This window comes from Stenella coeruleoalba (genome assembly GCF_951394435.1).
Source record: "Stenella coeruleoalba genome assembly, chromosome: 2".
NCBI lineage: Eukaryota > Metazoa > Chordata > Mammalia > Artiodactyla > Delphinidae > Stenella > Stenella coeruleoalba.
Window position 1 is genome coordinate 169,106,998 of NC_137147.1, and position 13,634 is coordinate 169,120,631.

General features: G+C 46.4%; 1 protein-coding gene across 2 annotated transcripts in view; it reads right to left on the bottom strand.

Annotated features, from left to right (window-relative positions):
- Positions 1–1,084: 1,084 nt before the first annotated feature.
- Positions 1,085–13,634, bottom strand: part of DNAJC1 (DnaJ heat shock protein family (Hsp40) member C1) — a 203,159-nt gene continuing 190,609 nt past the window's right edge. For both annotated transcript variants that reach the window (XM_079912309.1, XM_079912308.1), the window contains 3 exons: positions 8,208–8,256; positions 6,187–6,617; positions 1,085–3,739 (listed from right to left, as the gene is read on the bottom strand). In XM_079912309.1, the coding sequence (XP_079768435.1) occupies positions 3,671–3,739; positions 6,187–6,617; positions 8,208–8,256 (549 nt within the window). In that variant the 3' untranslated portion in view covers positions 1,085–3,670. The remainder of the gene's footprint in view (positions 3,740–6,186; positions 6,618–8,207; positions 8,257–13,634) is intronic.

The window sequence follows — 13,634 nt, forward strand, 5'->3', positions numbered from 1 at the left end:
GTATAGAACATCACAACTTAAACTGTGCCGTTTAAGTGTTAGGAAAAAAACCTAACAACTACAACAACTACCCTACAGGTGGAAGTAAGGCTGAGGTAGTTGGTATTTTAAAGGGATGAGTTCTCTACTTTCAAAAGGGGTGGGTGGACTTGGTGTGAGGGCAGGGCTGGCACATAACCAAGAGGCAAGAGGCCTTTTTAAGGCATCCGGAACATGGACTGGGGAAAGCTGCTTATGATTTATTCTAAAACTGAGATAGGAACCCAGGAGAAGACTCGGCCCACGGGGGCAATATTCCAGTCAAAACGGATCCCGTCTTGTGGGGTGGAACGTCTGCCAAGCACACATGGGTCAATCAGGGAGATAAGAGCGCAAGACTTCTAGGTGGTTCCTAAGCAAATGTCACAGAAGCACCAGGTCGTCCACTGGGAACCTCAGTTCTTAGTAACAAAGCATCGTGAGGCACAGGCCTGCCAGCCCCGCCGGGCCCTGGGCAGCGGGTGACAGCACCTGGCCTCGAAGCAGCGCTGGCTGCTGGCGGGAACCTGCTAGAACAGTCAGGGGCTGCGTGAGGACACAGGAGGGAACGTGTGAATGGGCTTAAAAGCTGGTGCCGTCGGTGGTGTGAAGAACTGAGCTGTAAGCTTTTGCCCCAGTGGAGAAAGTAAGTGTCAATTACTACAGGACAAAGGGCCCAGTTCTCCGGGGAGATGGGGGCAGACACCCCAAGCCGTGTGGGGCCAGGGGGCGCAGGTGGGCGGCGTGTGCTGGGGCCAGGCCAGCGCTTTCCAAGCCCCGCACGAAGAGACACCTCCTGCCGTTCCCTCTGCCAGGGTCTGAGTGGGGTGGCGACTCTGAGGTTGAATTCTGGGCCTCTTTGTCAGAGGCCAAGTCTGAGGATCGTCCTTGTACCACGTGGGCCCTTGGTGGGCTGCAGTCAGTGTAAACACTTGAGCAGAGGCCTGAGTTAACCTTTTTGGGTAAGGAACCTTTGGGGCAACTGGTGAAAGATGTGTACCCTCTCTCCAGAAAACCACACGTCCAAAAGAATAAAGACTTTGCATACCTTTGGCAGGGCTCCCAGACCACCGGGGCCTGTACAGTGCCCAGGACTCCTGGGGCCCAGGCTAGGGATTCCCGCCCGCGAGGGACCAAATGAGCGTGGCTGGTGGCCTGTCAGCCCTGCTACCTGCGTCTGCAGCTGCTGAAAATGATGGTAACAGGAAGCCTGGATGGTCAGATAGAAAAAGAACATTTATTGTGTTCAACAAGCCAGATTATCATCGTAACAACCTATGCAGCAGCCACCGTTATTCCCTATTTTTCCAGATAGGGAATCGAGACAAAGAGGTAAGACAAGGCACTGATGTCACACAGCTCGGAGCTGTGAACAGATAGATAAGGTCACAAGGCGGGGCTGAGGGGTGGGTTTAGAGAGCACTTCCCTGGGGCGTCAGGAAGGAGAGGGGGGCCGTGCCTGGTCCCCATGAGACCTGTGTCGGGAACCCCTTTTGGAGGTGCCATTGCTTTCCCGACCGTGACCTCACTCAAGCTGAACCCCACGGATCTCCTGTGTGCAGCTGAGCTCCTGAGCCCTGCCCCACCCGGCCCACTGGTCCTACTTCAACAAAACTCAGCAGCTCCAGGTCCCCCAAATAGGGGAGGCCACGCAGAAAGGGGCTGGTGGCAGGGATAGTAGAAAACCATGCTAGAAGACTCCTCCTTAGTGAGTGTGCAAAAGATGAGGTTGGTAGGCAAATTAGGGCATTTCATCCTAAATTGTACCTCTTAAGGCATCTTTGGACCCCTGTGGGTCTCTCCCCACACTGGAAGCCCAGAAATCTGGTCATGGGATTTGGGGGTGCATGCAACAGAAACCCAATTCAAAGTACCATAAGTGAAAAGGGTGATTTCATGGAAGGATGCTCACAGAATGTCACAGGCTGGACAACCAAGCTGTGTGACAAGCCTGACCCTGGACTCGGAGACAGGATGGACCCAAGGCCTGGAAAGCAGCCAGAACAGTCCCTTCCTGATTCCCTCCACGCACCAGCTTCTTCCTCTGAGACGTCCCACACCAATGGGGAGTGGGCCTTGGCCCGAAGCGAATGCACAGTAATAACCTCATGGCCCCATTGGCTCCAGGAGAAAGTTCTGGGGCAGCAGCTGTTGGCTCTGGTGCCGCCTGTGACTGGCTCCTGTTTGTTCTTAGAAAGAGGCCTCCTGACATGCAGGCCAGGCAGCCTCTCCCTCCCCGGCTGCCTCCCCTTCCCGACCAGGATGAGGCTCAGGGGAGCTGCTGCCCGAGGACTCAGTTCATGAAAACAATGACTTGGAACAGTTTCTCCACTGCTCTTTTTGACGACGCAGAGGTGGCAGGTCGTCCACAGCATCAGAGGCGGGCCTACCTGGAGCCACGTGTGTCCTGCTCAGGCTGAAAGGTTACAGAGCCAGTGTGGCTGCTGCCACCCAAACCTTCTCCGGGAATCTAACCTCATTTCAATCCTTAGAGAAAAATGACGTCTTTATAGCATTTTATCAAATCACCTCCCTGAAATGTGTTCTGGTGATCTTTTTTTTTTTAAATTTATTTATTTTTGGCTGCGTTGGGTCTTCGTTGCTGCGCAGCAGGCTTTCTCTAGTTGCAGCGAGCGGGGTCTACTCTTCGTTGCGGTGTGCGGGCTTCTCATTGCAGTGGCTTCTCTTGTTGTGGAGCACGGGCTCTAGGTGCGTGGGCTTCAGTAGTTGTGGCTCGCAGGCTCAGTAGTTGTGGCTCATGGGCTTAGTCGCTCTGCAGCACCTGATCTTCCCGGACGAGGGCTTGAACCCGTGCCCCCTGCATTGGCAGGCGGATTCTCAACCACTGCGGCACCAGGGAAGCACTGTTCTGGTGATCTTAATGGTTTTCAAGTTTAGGCAATCTGTACTTCAGCAAACCGCTCTCAGCCCTGAGCAAATGACAGATTTAAAAAGGAGCACTCAGCTGATGGTGATGGTTCAGTCAAAAGTAACAGCACAAAATAGTGATTTTTAACTCAGGTATTGAAAAGTGGGACCCAGTGTCATCAGATCCGAAAAACCTTGCCTACGTGTTGTCTGGAAATTCTATCCGTTGGGTATGCACTTCTACCAAACCATCCAAACTTCAGAGTTTATTATGTCCTTGTGCATTTAGACTTATTTTTTTCTACATACATGTAACATATGCATATACATACAGTTAAGATAACCCCACACTACTCCCAGCCAGCTAGCTCAATACAAAGCTGGTTTGTTCTCCCAAATACTGGCATCCTGCTACTCATTAGCTGGTGTGATCTTTGGTCAAAGAAACACATTAAGTCTTCATTCTTACACATTAGTTCACTCATATGTTCCTTCAAAATCATCCATTTTCCTCACTGTTAGCACTATTCAGTTTGTTCCCCAGGAAATTAAACTTTGCAGTGATGAGAGAGAAAATAATCTATAAAATACCCAAATCTGATTTTTTCTCCTTTAACACAGTATTTGTTTAAACAATGTAGCACAACATTTATTTTACATTTTTAATTTTTTTTACTAAGGCACATGACGTATAGAAATAGTGAGGTACAAAATGCAAATTTCTGCATAAGATTTTTAAAATAATCCTTTTGGAAAATAAGGTAAACATCATCTTCCAGAGGATTCAGCTTTTAGCTTGCTTTTTCTTTTGGACCAGTTCAACCAGCAGCTTGTATCTAGCGATACAGTCTTCCTGGAGAGAGAGAGAGAGAGACAGAGAGTTGACAGTTACAATCAGAGTGACCCTCGTGGGGTGAGCCTGCCGTGCCCAGCGCTGACCAAGGGCTGTCCTGTCCACCTGGAATTCCCTGGGTGCCCGGGCGGGAGGTGTGATGTGCACCCTGGGGGAGGGGCTGGTGGCTGCTGTCTGTGGGATGGAGACTTTGGTTACTGTGATGGTGACTTTCGACTCACCAGTGGTACTTAACATTTTAACATTTCACCGTTTCATCACAACACATTACTTCAGAGAAACGAAAAGCCTTGAGGCCAGGCATCCACAACGTCATTCTCATTATGCTTTGCCTCTCCCTGGGGGCCCCTGGGACCTTCCTGCGGTAGGGCCACGTCGGCCCAGCCCCACAGGCTACTACGGGGAGTGTGCCCCGCTCTTCCTCCGGCTCATACCAGCCCCGCCGAGGTCTCCCAGCCTTCCAGTCAGGCTACAGAACTAGTAGCTTCAGACGCCAGCTGCCTGTCGCTGTCACCCCTTGGGGTGAGGACCCCTAATGAAGCAGGGGAAGGGCCTCATTGCTCTCTTGTTTATCACAAGGTACCTTCCAGAATCCATTTCTGTTTCTGTTCAAAAACACCCCAAAGGCACTGTAAGCCTTCACTAACTTACGGTCACACGTGAACTGGTTTGTGCTCCACAGCAGACGACTTTATCAGAGGCCCTGGACAGAGAACGGGTGTTCGTTCTCTTCCTAGAGTTTTGGCCTAGTAGTGTTCTGAGAGAATTTTCTAGTAAGTGCCTCTTCCGCACCCCCAAGGGCCACCTGCCTAAAGTGTCACCCTTTCCCTAACAGCCAAGCTGCCCGGCCGGCCCAGTGCTCTGTGGGGGGATGCGGGGACCCTGGGCTCTGAGCAGCAGGCCTGCCAGGGTGGGCGGCCCAGCCCAGCCCCGTGTGGGCCTCAGGCAGAGGCTCCTCCTTCAGGCCCAGGGCTCCCAGCGGCTTGCAGGCCACTTCCAGGGAGTCGCCCTGTAGCGGGCGAGCCAGCAGGCAACCTCCCCTGGACCTGGTTCTGACGTGGAGGCGTAAGGGGAACACCTGCAGGATAATAAACCATGCTGCTCATTCCTCCCTGAACCAGGAAGGTTTCCAGCCCCCAAGGCAATGAGTTTCTGAGTGTGCTGTCCGCAGGAATCCACGGTTCCAGCTCCTTCATTTTAAGCCAGTGTCAATTCATCACACATGTAAATGCCTGTGTCCCGACAGATGCTAAAGAAATTCAGGGAAAATAATTACTTCTGGCAAACCAGTTGGAGGGGCTGGGAGGATCTGTGTTTCTCAAATAGATCAACTGCTAATGGTTTATTTTTCTCCCCGGGAATTCTCAACTTCCTCATTTTAAAGTAGGTGATAGATAACTAGACTTGTACGCACGGGGACATCCATGGCCACGAGCTAGATTTTCCGACATCGAATTTCAATTAAAAAAAAAAAGGAATGTAAATGAACATCAGTGTGCCCACAGGCTACTGAGTGATGGGCAGAGAAGGCAAAGGAGACTGGCTCTTTTGATTTCTCGGTGTTCCTGGTGCCTCAGACGAAGGGTATGGCTACGAGGAAAGACGCCCAGGAGGCTGTATCAGGAAAGGCTTGGGTTGAAAACATCACACCGGAGGCTCTGCAGCTCCCAACTGTCGGAGCAGAAGACAGAGGCCGGACAGGGCCTGACTTCCCACAGGGGCTGCCCCCTTCCCTCCTATCTGAGTTGGCATTTGGGAACTCTCTGCAGATGTGTTTAAACAGACACTAAAAGCTGTACACTGGGAGGAAAGGGCTACAGAGGACAAGCTGGATCCTGATCCTGAGGGCAACCTCTCCCTGACCCCGCCCCCAACACCACTTCCAGCCTTTGGTCCACAGATGCCACCGCTGAGACTAGACAAGTTACACGGCAGAACTGGTGACCATGGCGACGCCGGCCGCCACACGTGTTCCCCGGGTTAAAGAGCTGTGAAGCGCTGGAGGGGCTCGTGATTCTGTGGGAAACCTTCTCCTTGCTGGCCGAAGGGAGCCTCCGCCTGCGAGGGAGGCCTGGCCCTGCGCGGCCCTCGCAGCGACAAGGATGCTGCCCGGCCGTCCCCGCCCCGCCCCGCCCCCGCCGAGCGAACGCTCCAGAAGGTTGGCGGGATTGCTGTGGGGGCAGGTTATGATCTATGAGTGGGGTTTTCGCTGAGAAAACATAACTGGTCTGTATAACGATTCAGCTTGGAATCTTGACCTCATTTACACTAAGCAGTCGAGTGCAGATTCACAGGCTCTCGGGAGACATCTAGTGGAAGGTAACTGGCAGGTAAGAGATGAGGCGGATAGAAAGACGCGTAGGAGGAGGGAAAGCCGGTGGACCCGCTGCGGCCGCGTCCGTGTGATCTAGACCCGCTCGGAGGCCTTCCTTCCCGGCGTCACCCACCTTACTCTTGGACGGGACACACTTGGCGATTTTGTCCCAGCGGTCAGAGGATCCCTTTGGGTACTGCTGTAATGCTAACTCCAGAAGCTTCTGTTGGCTCTGAGTCCAGGGCTCCTCCGTGGCTCGCGCTCGCTCTCTCTTCTGGCTCTCATCGTCGCTGGACTCGTGCGGTTCCGACATGTCGAAGTCCTTCTGCCTCTTTCCCCGGACCTTCTCCTCCGGCTCGGGTGGCCGGGCTGGCCTCCGCCTCCGAGGCCAGCTCTCCTCCGCGGCCTCCGGATCGGCCTCCTCCTCGCCGTCCTCCTCCTCCAGCTCCCCAGCCTGCTTGGCCTCCTCCCGCTGAGTGATGATGTCGTCCGGCAAGGTGGTGGCAGCCTTGGGGGGCCGGGAGTTCTGGGCTGTGGATCTGAGTTCGGAGAGTCTGACCATCCCTGTGAGAAAGGACACACGGAGGGGAAGGGCAAGGTCAGTTCCGGTGACAAGAATCAGGACAGCTGCCTTCACCACAGCAGACAGTGCGCTGGGCATTTTGCATGTATGGTATACTTAATGTTCACACTATTCTATAAAGACAGCCATCGTGACCCCAACTGCACAGAGGAGGGAAGTCAGTCTCAGAAGCAGCAGAGGTGGGATCTGAACCCACTTCTGTCTGATTCCAAGCCTTTGTCCTTCCACCGCTCTGAGGACTTCGGGGGCCTCCCAGGGCCAGGTTGCGATCAGAGGATGAGAAGGTCTCTTAGAGAGGGGATAAGCGGCTACTCTCGAGGTATGGAAAGATGTTCTTCAGAATCTAGGGTTGTTATTAGTTCCGCGAGCGCAAGTACAGTGAATCCGTCAGACCTCCCGCTGGGCTAACCCTGCACGGGGGACCGCCCCCCACCGCCCCCCCCAGCCAAGCTGCTTCCTGTGCCACCGCGATGCCTCGCTTGACAGAAAAGCACACTCCTCGTGCCACCCATGGGTGTGTTCAGCCACGCCTTTCCCGCCCTGCTCACACACTCCCGACCCCTCCTGTGCTCTAGGAAGATCTGTCTGTGCCCCACCGCCTTTTCAGGAGCAGGTTTCTGGAGACTGTGTCGGAGGGGAGCGTCTTTCACAGAAGCACGTTGCGCGCTTGGGCCTCCACACAGACCAACAGCCGCGCTGGTAGGAGAGCAGTCTGGAAATGCCCTCCTCGCTGGAGACCGCAGAACCGCACGCCCCGTCCTCTCCAGGGGAGACGTTTCGAGATCTCAGGGTTTGCTGGTCCCTAGTAGGTTACATCGAGTGCAGGGACCTGTATTTAAGTGGAGTTGGAAGGTTTAGGAGGTATTTTCTTCTTGGTTCCGAGCAAAAAGTATGGGGACTTGAACAAAATTCCACGTAGTCTTGGAGGAAATGGATTTTTTTTTTTAAAAAAATTATTTTTGGCTGCGTTGGGACTTCGTTGCTGCGCCGGCTTTCTCTAGTTGTGGAGAGGAGGGGCTGCTCTTCGTTGTGGTGCGCGGGCTTCTCACTGTGGTGGCTTCTCGTTGCGGAGAACGGGGCTTCAGTAGCTATGGTATGTGGGCTCAGTAGTTGTGGTGCACGGGCTTAGTTGCTCCGTGGCACGTGGGATCTTCCCAGACCAGGGCTTGAACTCGTGTAACTGCTGCACCACCAGGGAAGTCCCTGGAGGAAATGGATTTTGAGAAACATAGATTCTTGGAGAAGCTGCTTGGCCTGTCCCAAAGGACGCTTTGTGTGTGTGGTGGCAATGGTGCACAGTGTGGGGAAATGGCGCAGACTGGCTTTCCCCTGCATGCCCCCCTCCCCCCAATACTAGAGAAGAACAAGGTTTTTACAGTTCTTCAAACTTATTAAGTACATCTTAGCACCACTGTGTGTGCAGGGCTGCATTGGCTTGTGGGTGCTTGTAATTCGATCCCTTTCACAGAGATGACCAGTAGAGTCCATTGGGCAAAACAAGTTATTATAAAAAGGGATTTATTTTGAAGGCACGGCTTTAGATTAATGGGATGGAGTGGGTGCTGACTCACCTGGGGAGCAGGTAACTGAATCCTTCAGTTGCTTGGCTTTGGTTGTCACCTGTTTCAAAATATAAAAGCAGAAAAAATCTGACTTTCCATACGTCTACTGTAGGTCAAGTGACCTCTTTCATAGAAGGTCCGTGTGAAGGAACAGAGTTTACTGAATCTTAGGCCTGGATGGACCCTCAGTCATCAGTTCAGTCCATTTTCTTAACCAACATGGAAACTGAAGCCCAGAGAGATTAAATGAATTACTCCAAAATATCCATCTAATCAAGTGGCAGAGTCAGAACAAGAATTCAGATCACCTGATTACAGCCCCATTATACAAGGCTGCCTGTGAAGATGTACTAGTTTCCAGAATCACTATACAAACACGTCGTGTTTTTTAGTTAGAATTTCCTGAAAGAGTATCTTTCTTCACTGGAGAATATTATACCATAGGGGTATTATGAACAATGGGGAAATTTACTCTTAAGCTAACGATGTTATAATACAAAAGTCTTTTCTTCGTATCCCAGAAAGAAACCCTAAGAGCACCAAGACTGACACTAGCAGAAGGACCTCTTGGTGGAGTAGTAGATGGACCCAAGACCCATGAGACATTTACATACACAAGTGTGGATCCACAGAAATAATGTTTTCTTTCTTCTGTATAAATGGTATTATATTGTACGTCTCACCCTTTAGCTTGCTTTTTTTAATTTAATGATGTATTGGAGGTCTAGATAGATTTCCCTTTTTAAAACTGAGATAAAATTTACATAGAGTGGAATGTAGAGATTTTTAAATGTACATTTCAATGAGTTTTGACCAAAAAACCCCCATGCAACCTACATTCTAATCAAATTACAGAAAATTCCTGTTATCCTAGAAAGTTCCCTGTTCCCCTAAATCCATCTCTACCCTGCCATAGACAACCACTGTTCTGATTTCTATTATATATAAACAGGAGATCAAAATTAATTTAAAAAAATTAAAGTTGGATAGTTAACTGCCCCAATGCACTTATTAAACAAGCCATCCCTTCTCCATTTAAAAGGTTAACTTTATTAAAATTATATTAAAATTACATTTCATTGTATACATGGAATACATACTTTGTATTCTATCCCCTTAATCCGTGTAAATTCTTGAACAAACATTTTGCTGCTTTAATGAAATTTGAAAGGAAAACCTCAGAAAGCATGCTCTAACATCCTCAGAGCTCGGAGTTAGAGCTCATATTCAGTTTTGGTTCCACCTCTGATTAGCTGGGTAACCTTGAGCTATTTCCAATCCTCTCTCTCTCTCTCTCATGTATTACCCTCTGTAATATGTGGATAAAACTGCTAATACCTTTTGTCTGGTAGGGATGTTTTAAGTTTGAAATAAGCTCTTAGCATGATACCTAGCAAATGTTAAAGGCTTATAATTACCTATTATAATTGATGTGGATCATTTGTTTTCCATTCACGCAAAAGGGCAGAATTAGAGAAAATATTTAAAGCTGCTTAGAAACACTCTTCAATTTTATTCCCTCTCTGTAGATGACCTTGCTTTGTATTTTATGGGAAAAAACTTGAAGTTATCCAACATGAGCTTCCCTGACTTCCAACTTTCCCAACTCAAATTTCTGATTGCACCGCCATATATCTTTCCCACATTTTATATAACCTACACATATGCTCTTGTACATTTTGAATCACCTCTGCATTACTTACAATACCTGATACAATCTAAATGCTATGTAAATAGTTGCCACTGTGAGGCAAATACGTGTTTTGCTTTTTACAACTTTCTGGATTCCCCCCCACCCCCCAAATATTTTCCATCCGAGGTTGGTTGAATTTGCAGGTGTGGTGCCGACCATACCGTGGGGCTTCCCTCTGTAACTGCCGTTAAGTGTCTTATTTAGACGTCTCCTAGCTCCTGAAACTAAACAACTCCCAACCTAAACTCATCAACTTCTCTGCTTTCCCCCCTTCCTTTTCCTAACAGTACTATCATCCCAGTCACGTAGGGGCAAAACCAAAGAACCAATTTTTGGACTTTTTTCTCCCTCCCCAACCAGCTGCCACGTTTTTCACAATACTGACCCCATGTGTTCCCATCTCTCTCAGATCTCCACCACCTGTATTAGTCCTTCATTCTCTGACTGAATTAATATAACAGCCTTCTAACTGGTCTACAACTTATTTATTAGCAGTTCCCATGGAATAATATCCCCAAGGCAGAGTTCTGATCAGATACCTTTCATGGCTCATCAATGACCATACAACAAAGTGTTCAATTCTTAACCTGACACACAAGGAAATCCACAGTCTGATCTATTTTCTTTCCTGTGTGCATCCTTCCTTTCAGCGAACTAAACAATTAATGCTCTCCAGATGGTCAGAAATTCTCTGCTCTGTACTCTTGGCCATTGTTAACATTTGTCTTAAATGATTTTCTTTTCTTCATCAAACCTCTCCTTAAATATCTATCCGTCCAGAGCCAAGTCATCCTTCGAAATACTTGCAAGTGTGACTTTCTTCTTGAAGACTTCCCAGATGCCCACCACCAGGACTACCAAGTCTGGTGACAATACCTCTCCTCTCTCAATTTCTACTGTATTTTTAAAGATTCTATATTTTTACATCATAATACAATAAAATTACCTTTTCCTCTTCTGTTGCACAGTTCTATGAGTTTTAACACATTTATAGATTCATGTAACTATAGGATACACAACCTACATATAGGATATGGAATAATTCTTTTTTTTCTCCTGCATCTTGTTATTTAACAAAATATTTTGGAGATTATTCCAGAATAGTACACAAAGACCTCCCTTGTTCTGTTTCTTAAGAAACAGCTTAACTGAGATACAATTCATATACTATACAATTCATCCACTTAAAGTGTATAATTCAGTGGTTTTTACTAAATTCAGATATGTGCAGCCATCATTGTGGCCAACTTGAGAACATTTTCATCACTTTGAAAAGAACCCCCATATCCTTTAGCTATCATTCTCCATCCTCCTTATCCCACCCCATCCCTCATCAAGCAATAAGCAACTACAAATCCCTGTCTCTACAGATTTCTCTGTTCTGGACTTCCATATGAATGGAATCATACAATATGTGGATTTTTGTGGCTGGCTTCTTTCACTTAGGGTAACGTTTTCCAGGTTCATCCAAGTTGTAGCATGTATCAGTACTTTATTCCTTTTTATTGCAGAACAGTATTCCATTGTATGGATATACCACATTTTGTTTATCCATTTATCAGGTGATAAACATTCGTATTGCTTCCATCTTTTGGCTATTATAAATAATGCTGCTAAAACATTCGTGTATAAGTTTTTGTGTGGGCATATGTTTTCGTTTCTCTTGGGTATATACCTAGGAGTGGAACTGAGGAGTTATATGGTAGCCGTGTTTAACTTTTTGAGGAACTGTCGTACTGTTTTCCAATATGGCTGCAACATTTTACATTCACATCAGCAGTATATGAGTCTTCTGATTTCTTTACATCTTTCCTAAAACTTGTTATTACCCAACTTTTTGTATTATCCCACATCCTAGTGGATGTGAAGTGGTATCTTGTGGTTTTAATTTGCATTTCCCAAATGACTAGTGATACTGAACATTTTTTTTCATGTTTATTGGCTATTTGTATATCTTCTTTGGATAAATGTGTATTCAGATCCTTTGCTCATTTTTTATTTGGGTGATTTGTCTTTACCATTGAGTTGTAAGGGCTCTTTATATATTCTGGATACAAGTCCTTCATCAAATAAATGATTTGCAAATATTTTCTCCCATTCTGTGGGTTGTCTTTTCCCGCTTAGTGGTGTCCTGTGAAGCACAAAAGTTTTAAATTTTGATGACATACACATTTTTTTTCTTTCTTTCTTTTTTTTTTTTAGTTGCTTGGACTTTTGGTGTCCTATCTAAGAATCCTTTTGCCAAATTCAAGGTCATGAAGATTTACCCTTCTGTTTTCTTCTAAGAGTTTTATAGTTTTAGCTCTTACATTTAGGGGAATATTGCAATCTTAACAATGTTAAATCTTCTGATCCATGAACAGGAGATATTTTTCCACTTATTTTGATCTTCTTCAATTTCTTTCAACAATGTTTTGTAGTTTTTAAAGTTTGTATTTTTTGTTAAATTTATTCCCAAGTATTTTATTCTTTTTGATGCTATTGTGAGTGCAATTATTTTCTTTATTTCATTTTCAGGTTGTTCATTGTAGGTATATAAAACTAAAACATTTTTGTATATTTATGTTTACTGCAATCTTGATGTACTAATTCCAATAGTTTTTTAGTTAATTACTTAGTATTTTGTATACATAAAATCATGTCATTAGCAAATAGGGACAGTTTACTTCTTCCTTTTCAATCTTATTTCTTTTTCTCAGCTAACAGCCCTGGCTAGAACCTCATATAATGTTGAATAGAAGTGGTGAGAGCAGACATTATTGTCTTGTTCTTTATCTTAGCAGGAAAACATCCCCTCTTTCACCAATAAGCATGATATTAACTGTGGGATTTTAGTAGATGTTCTTTATCAGGTTGAGGCACTTCCCTCTTATTCCTAATTTGTTGAGTGTTTCTATCATGGAAGGATGTTGGATTTGTTAAAGGCTCCTATTGAGATGATCTTGTTTTTTAACTCTATTGATATGATTAATTTACATTAATTGATTTGCAGATATTGAATCAACTTTGCATTCTTGGGATAAAACCCACTTGATTAGGGTATATAATTATTTTTATAAGTTACTGGATTTGGTTCGCTGTATTTTGTTGAGAATTTTTGCATCCATATTCATATGAACTATTAGTATGTAGTTTTCTTCTCATGTCTTTGGTTTGGTATTAGAGTAATACTGGCTTCACAAAATGTGTTGGGAAGTATTCATCCTTTTCTATTTTGGGGAAGATTTGTGAAGTTTTGGTATTCATTCTTCTTTAAATGTTTGGTAGAGTTCAGCAGTGAAGCCATCTGAGCCTGGGCTTTTCTTTTTTCTTTTTTTTTTTTTTTTGCAGTACACGGGTCTCTCACTGTTGTGGCCTCTCCCGTTGCGTAGCACAGGCTCCGGACGCGCAGGCTCAGCGGCCATGGCTCACGGGCCCAGCCGCTCCGCGGCATGTGGGATCTTCCCAGACCGGGGCACGAACCCGCATCCCCTGCATCGGCAGGTGAACTCTCAACTACTGCGCCACCAGGGAAGCCCTGGGCTTTTCTTTTTGAATAGTTTTTTTTTTTTTTAATTACTAATTCGATCTCTTCACTTGTTATAGGCCTATTTCGATTGTCTATTTCTTCTAAACTTGATTCAGTTTTAGTAGTTTATGTCTTTCTAGGAATTTGTTCATTTCATTTATATCTATTAGAAAAACAGGTATCTAACTTCTTGGCATACATTTGTTCACAGTATTCCTTTACAGTCCTTTTTATT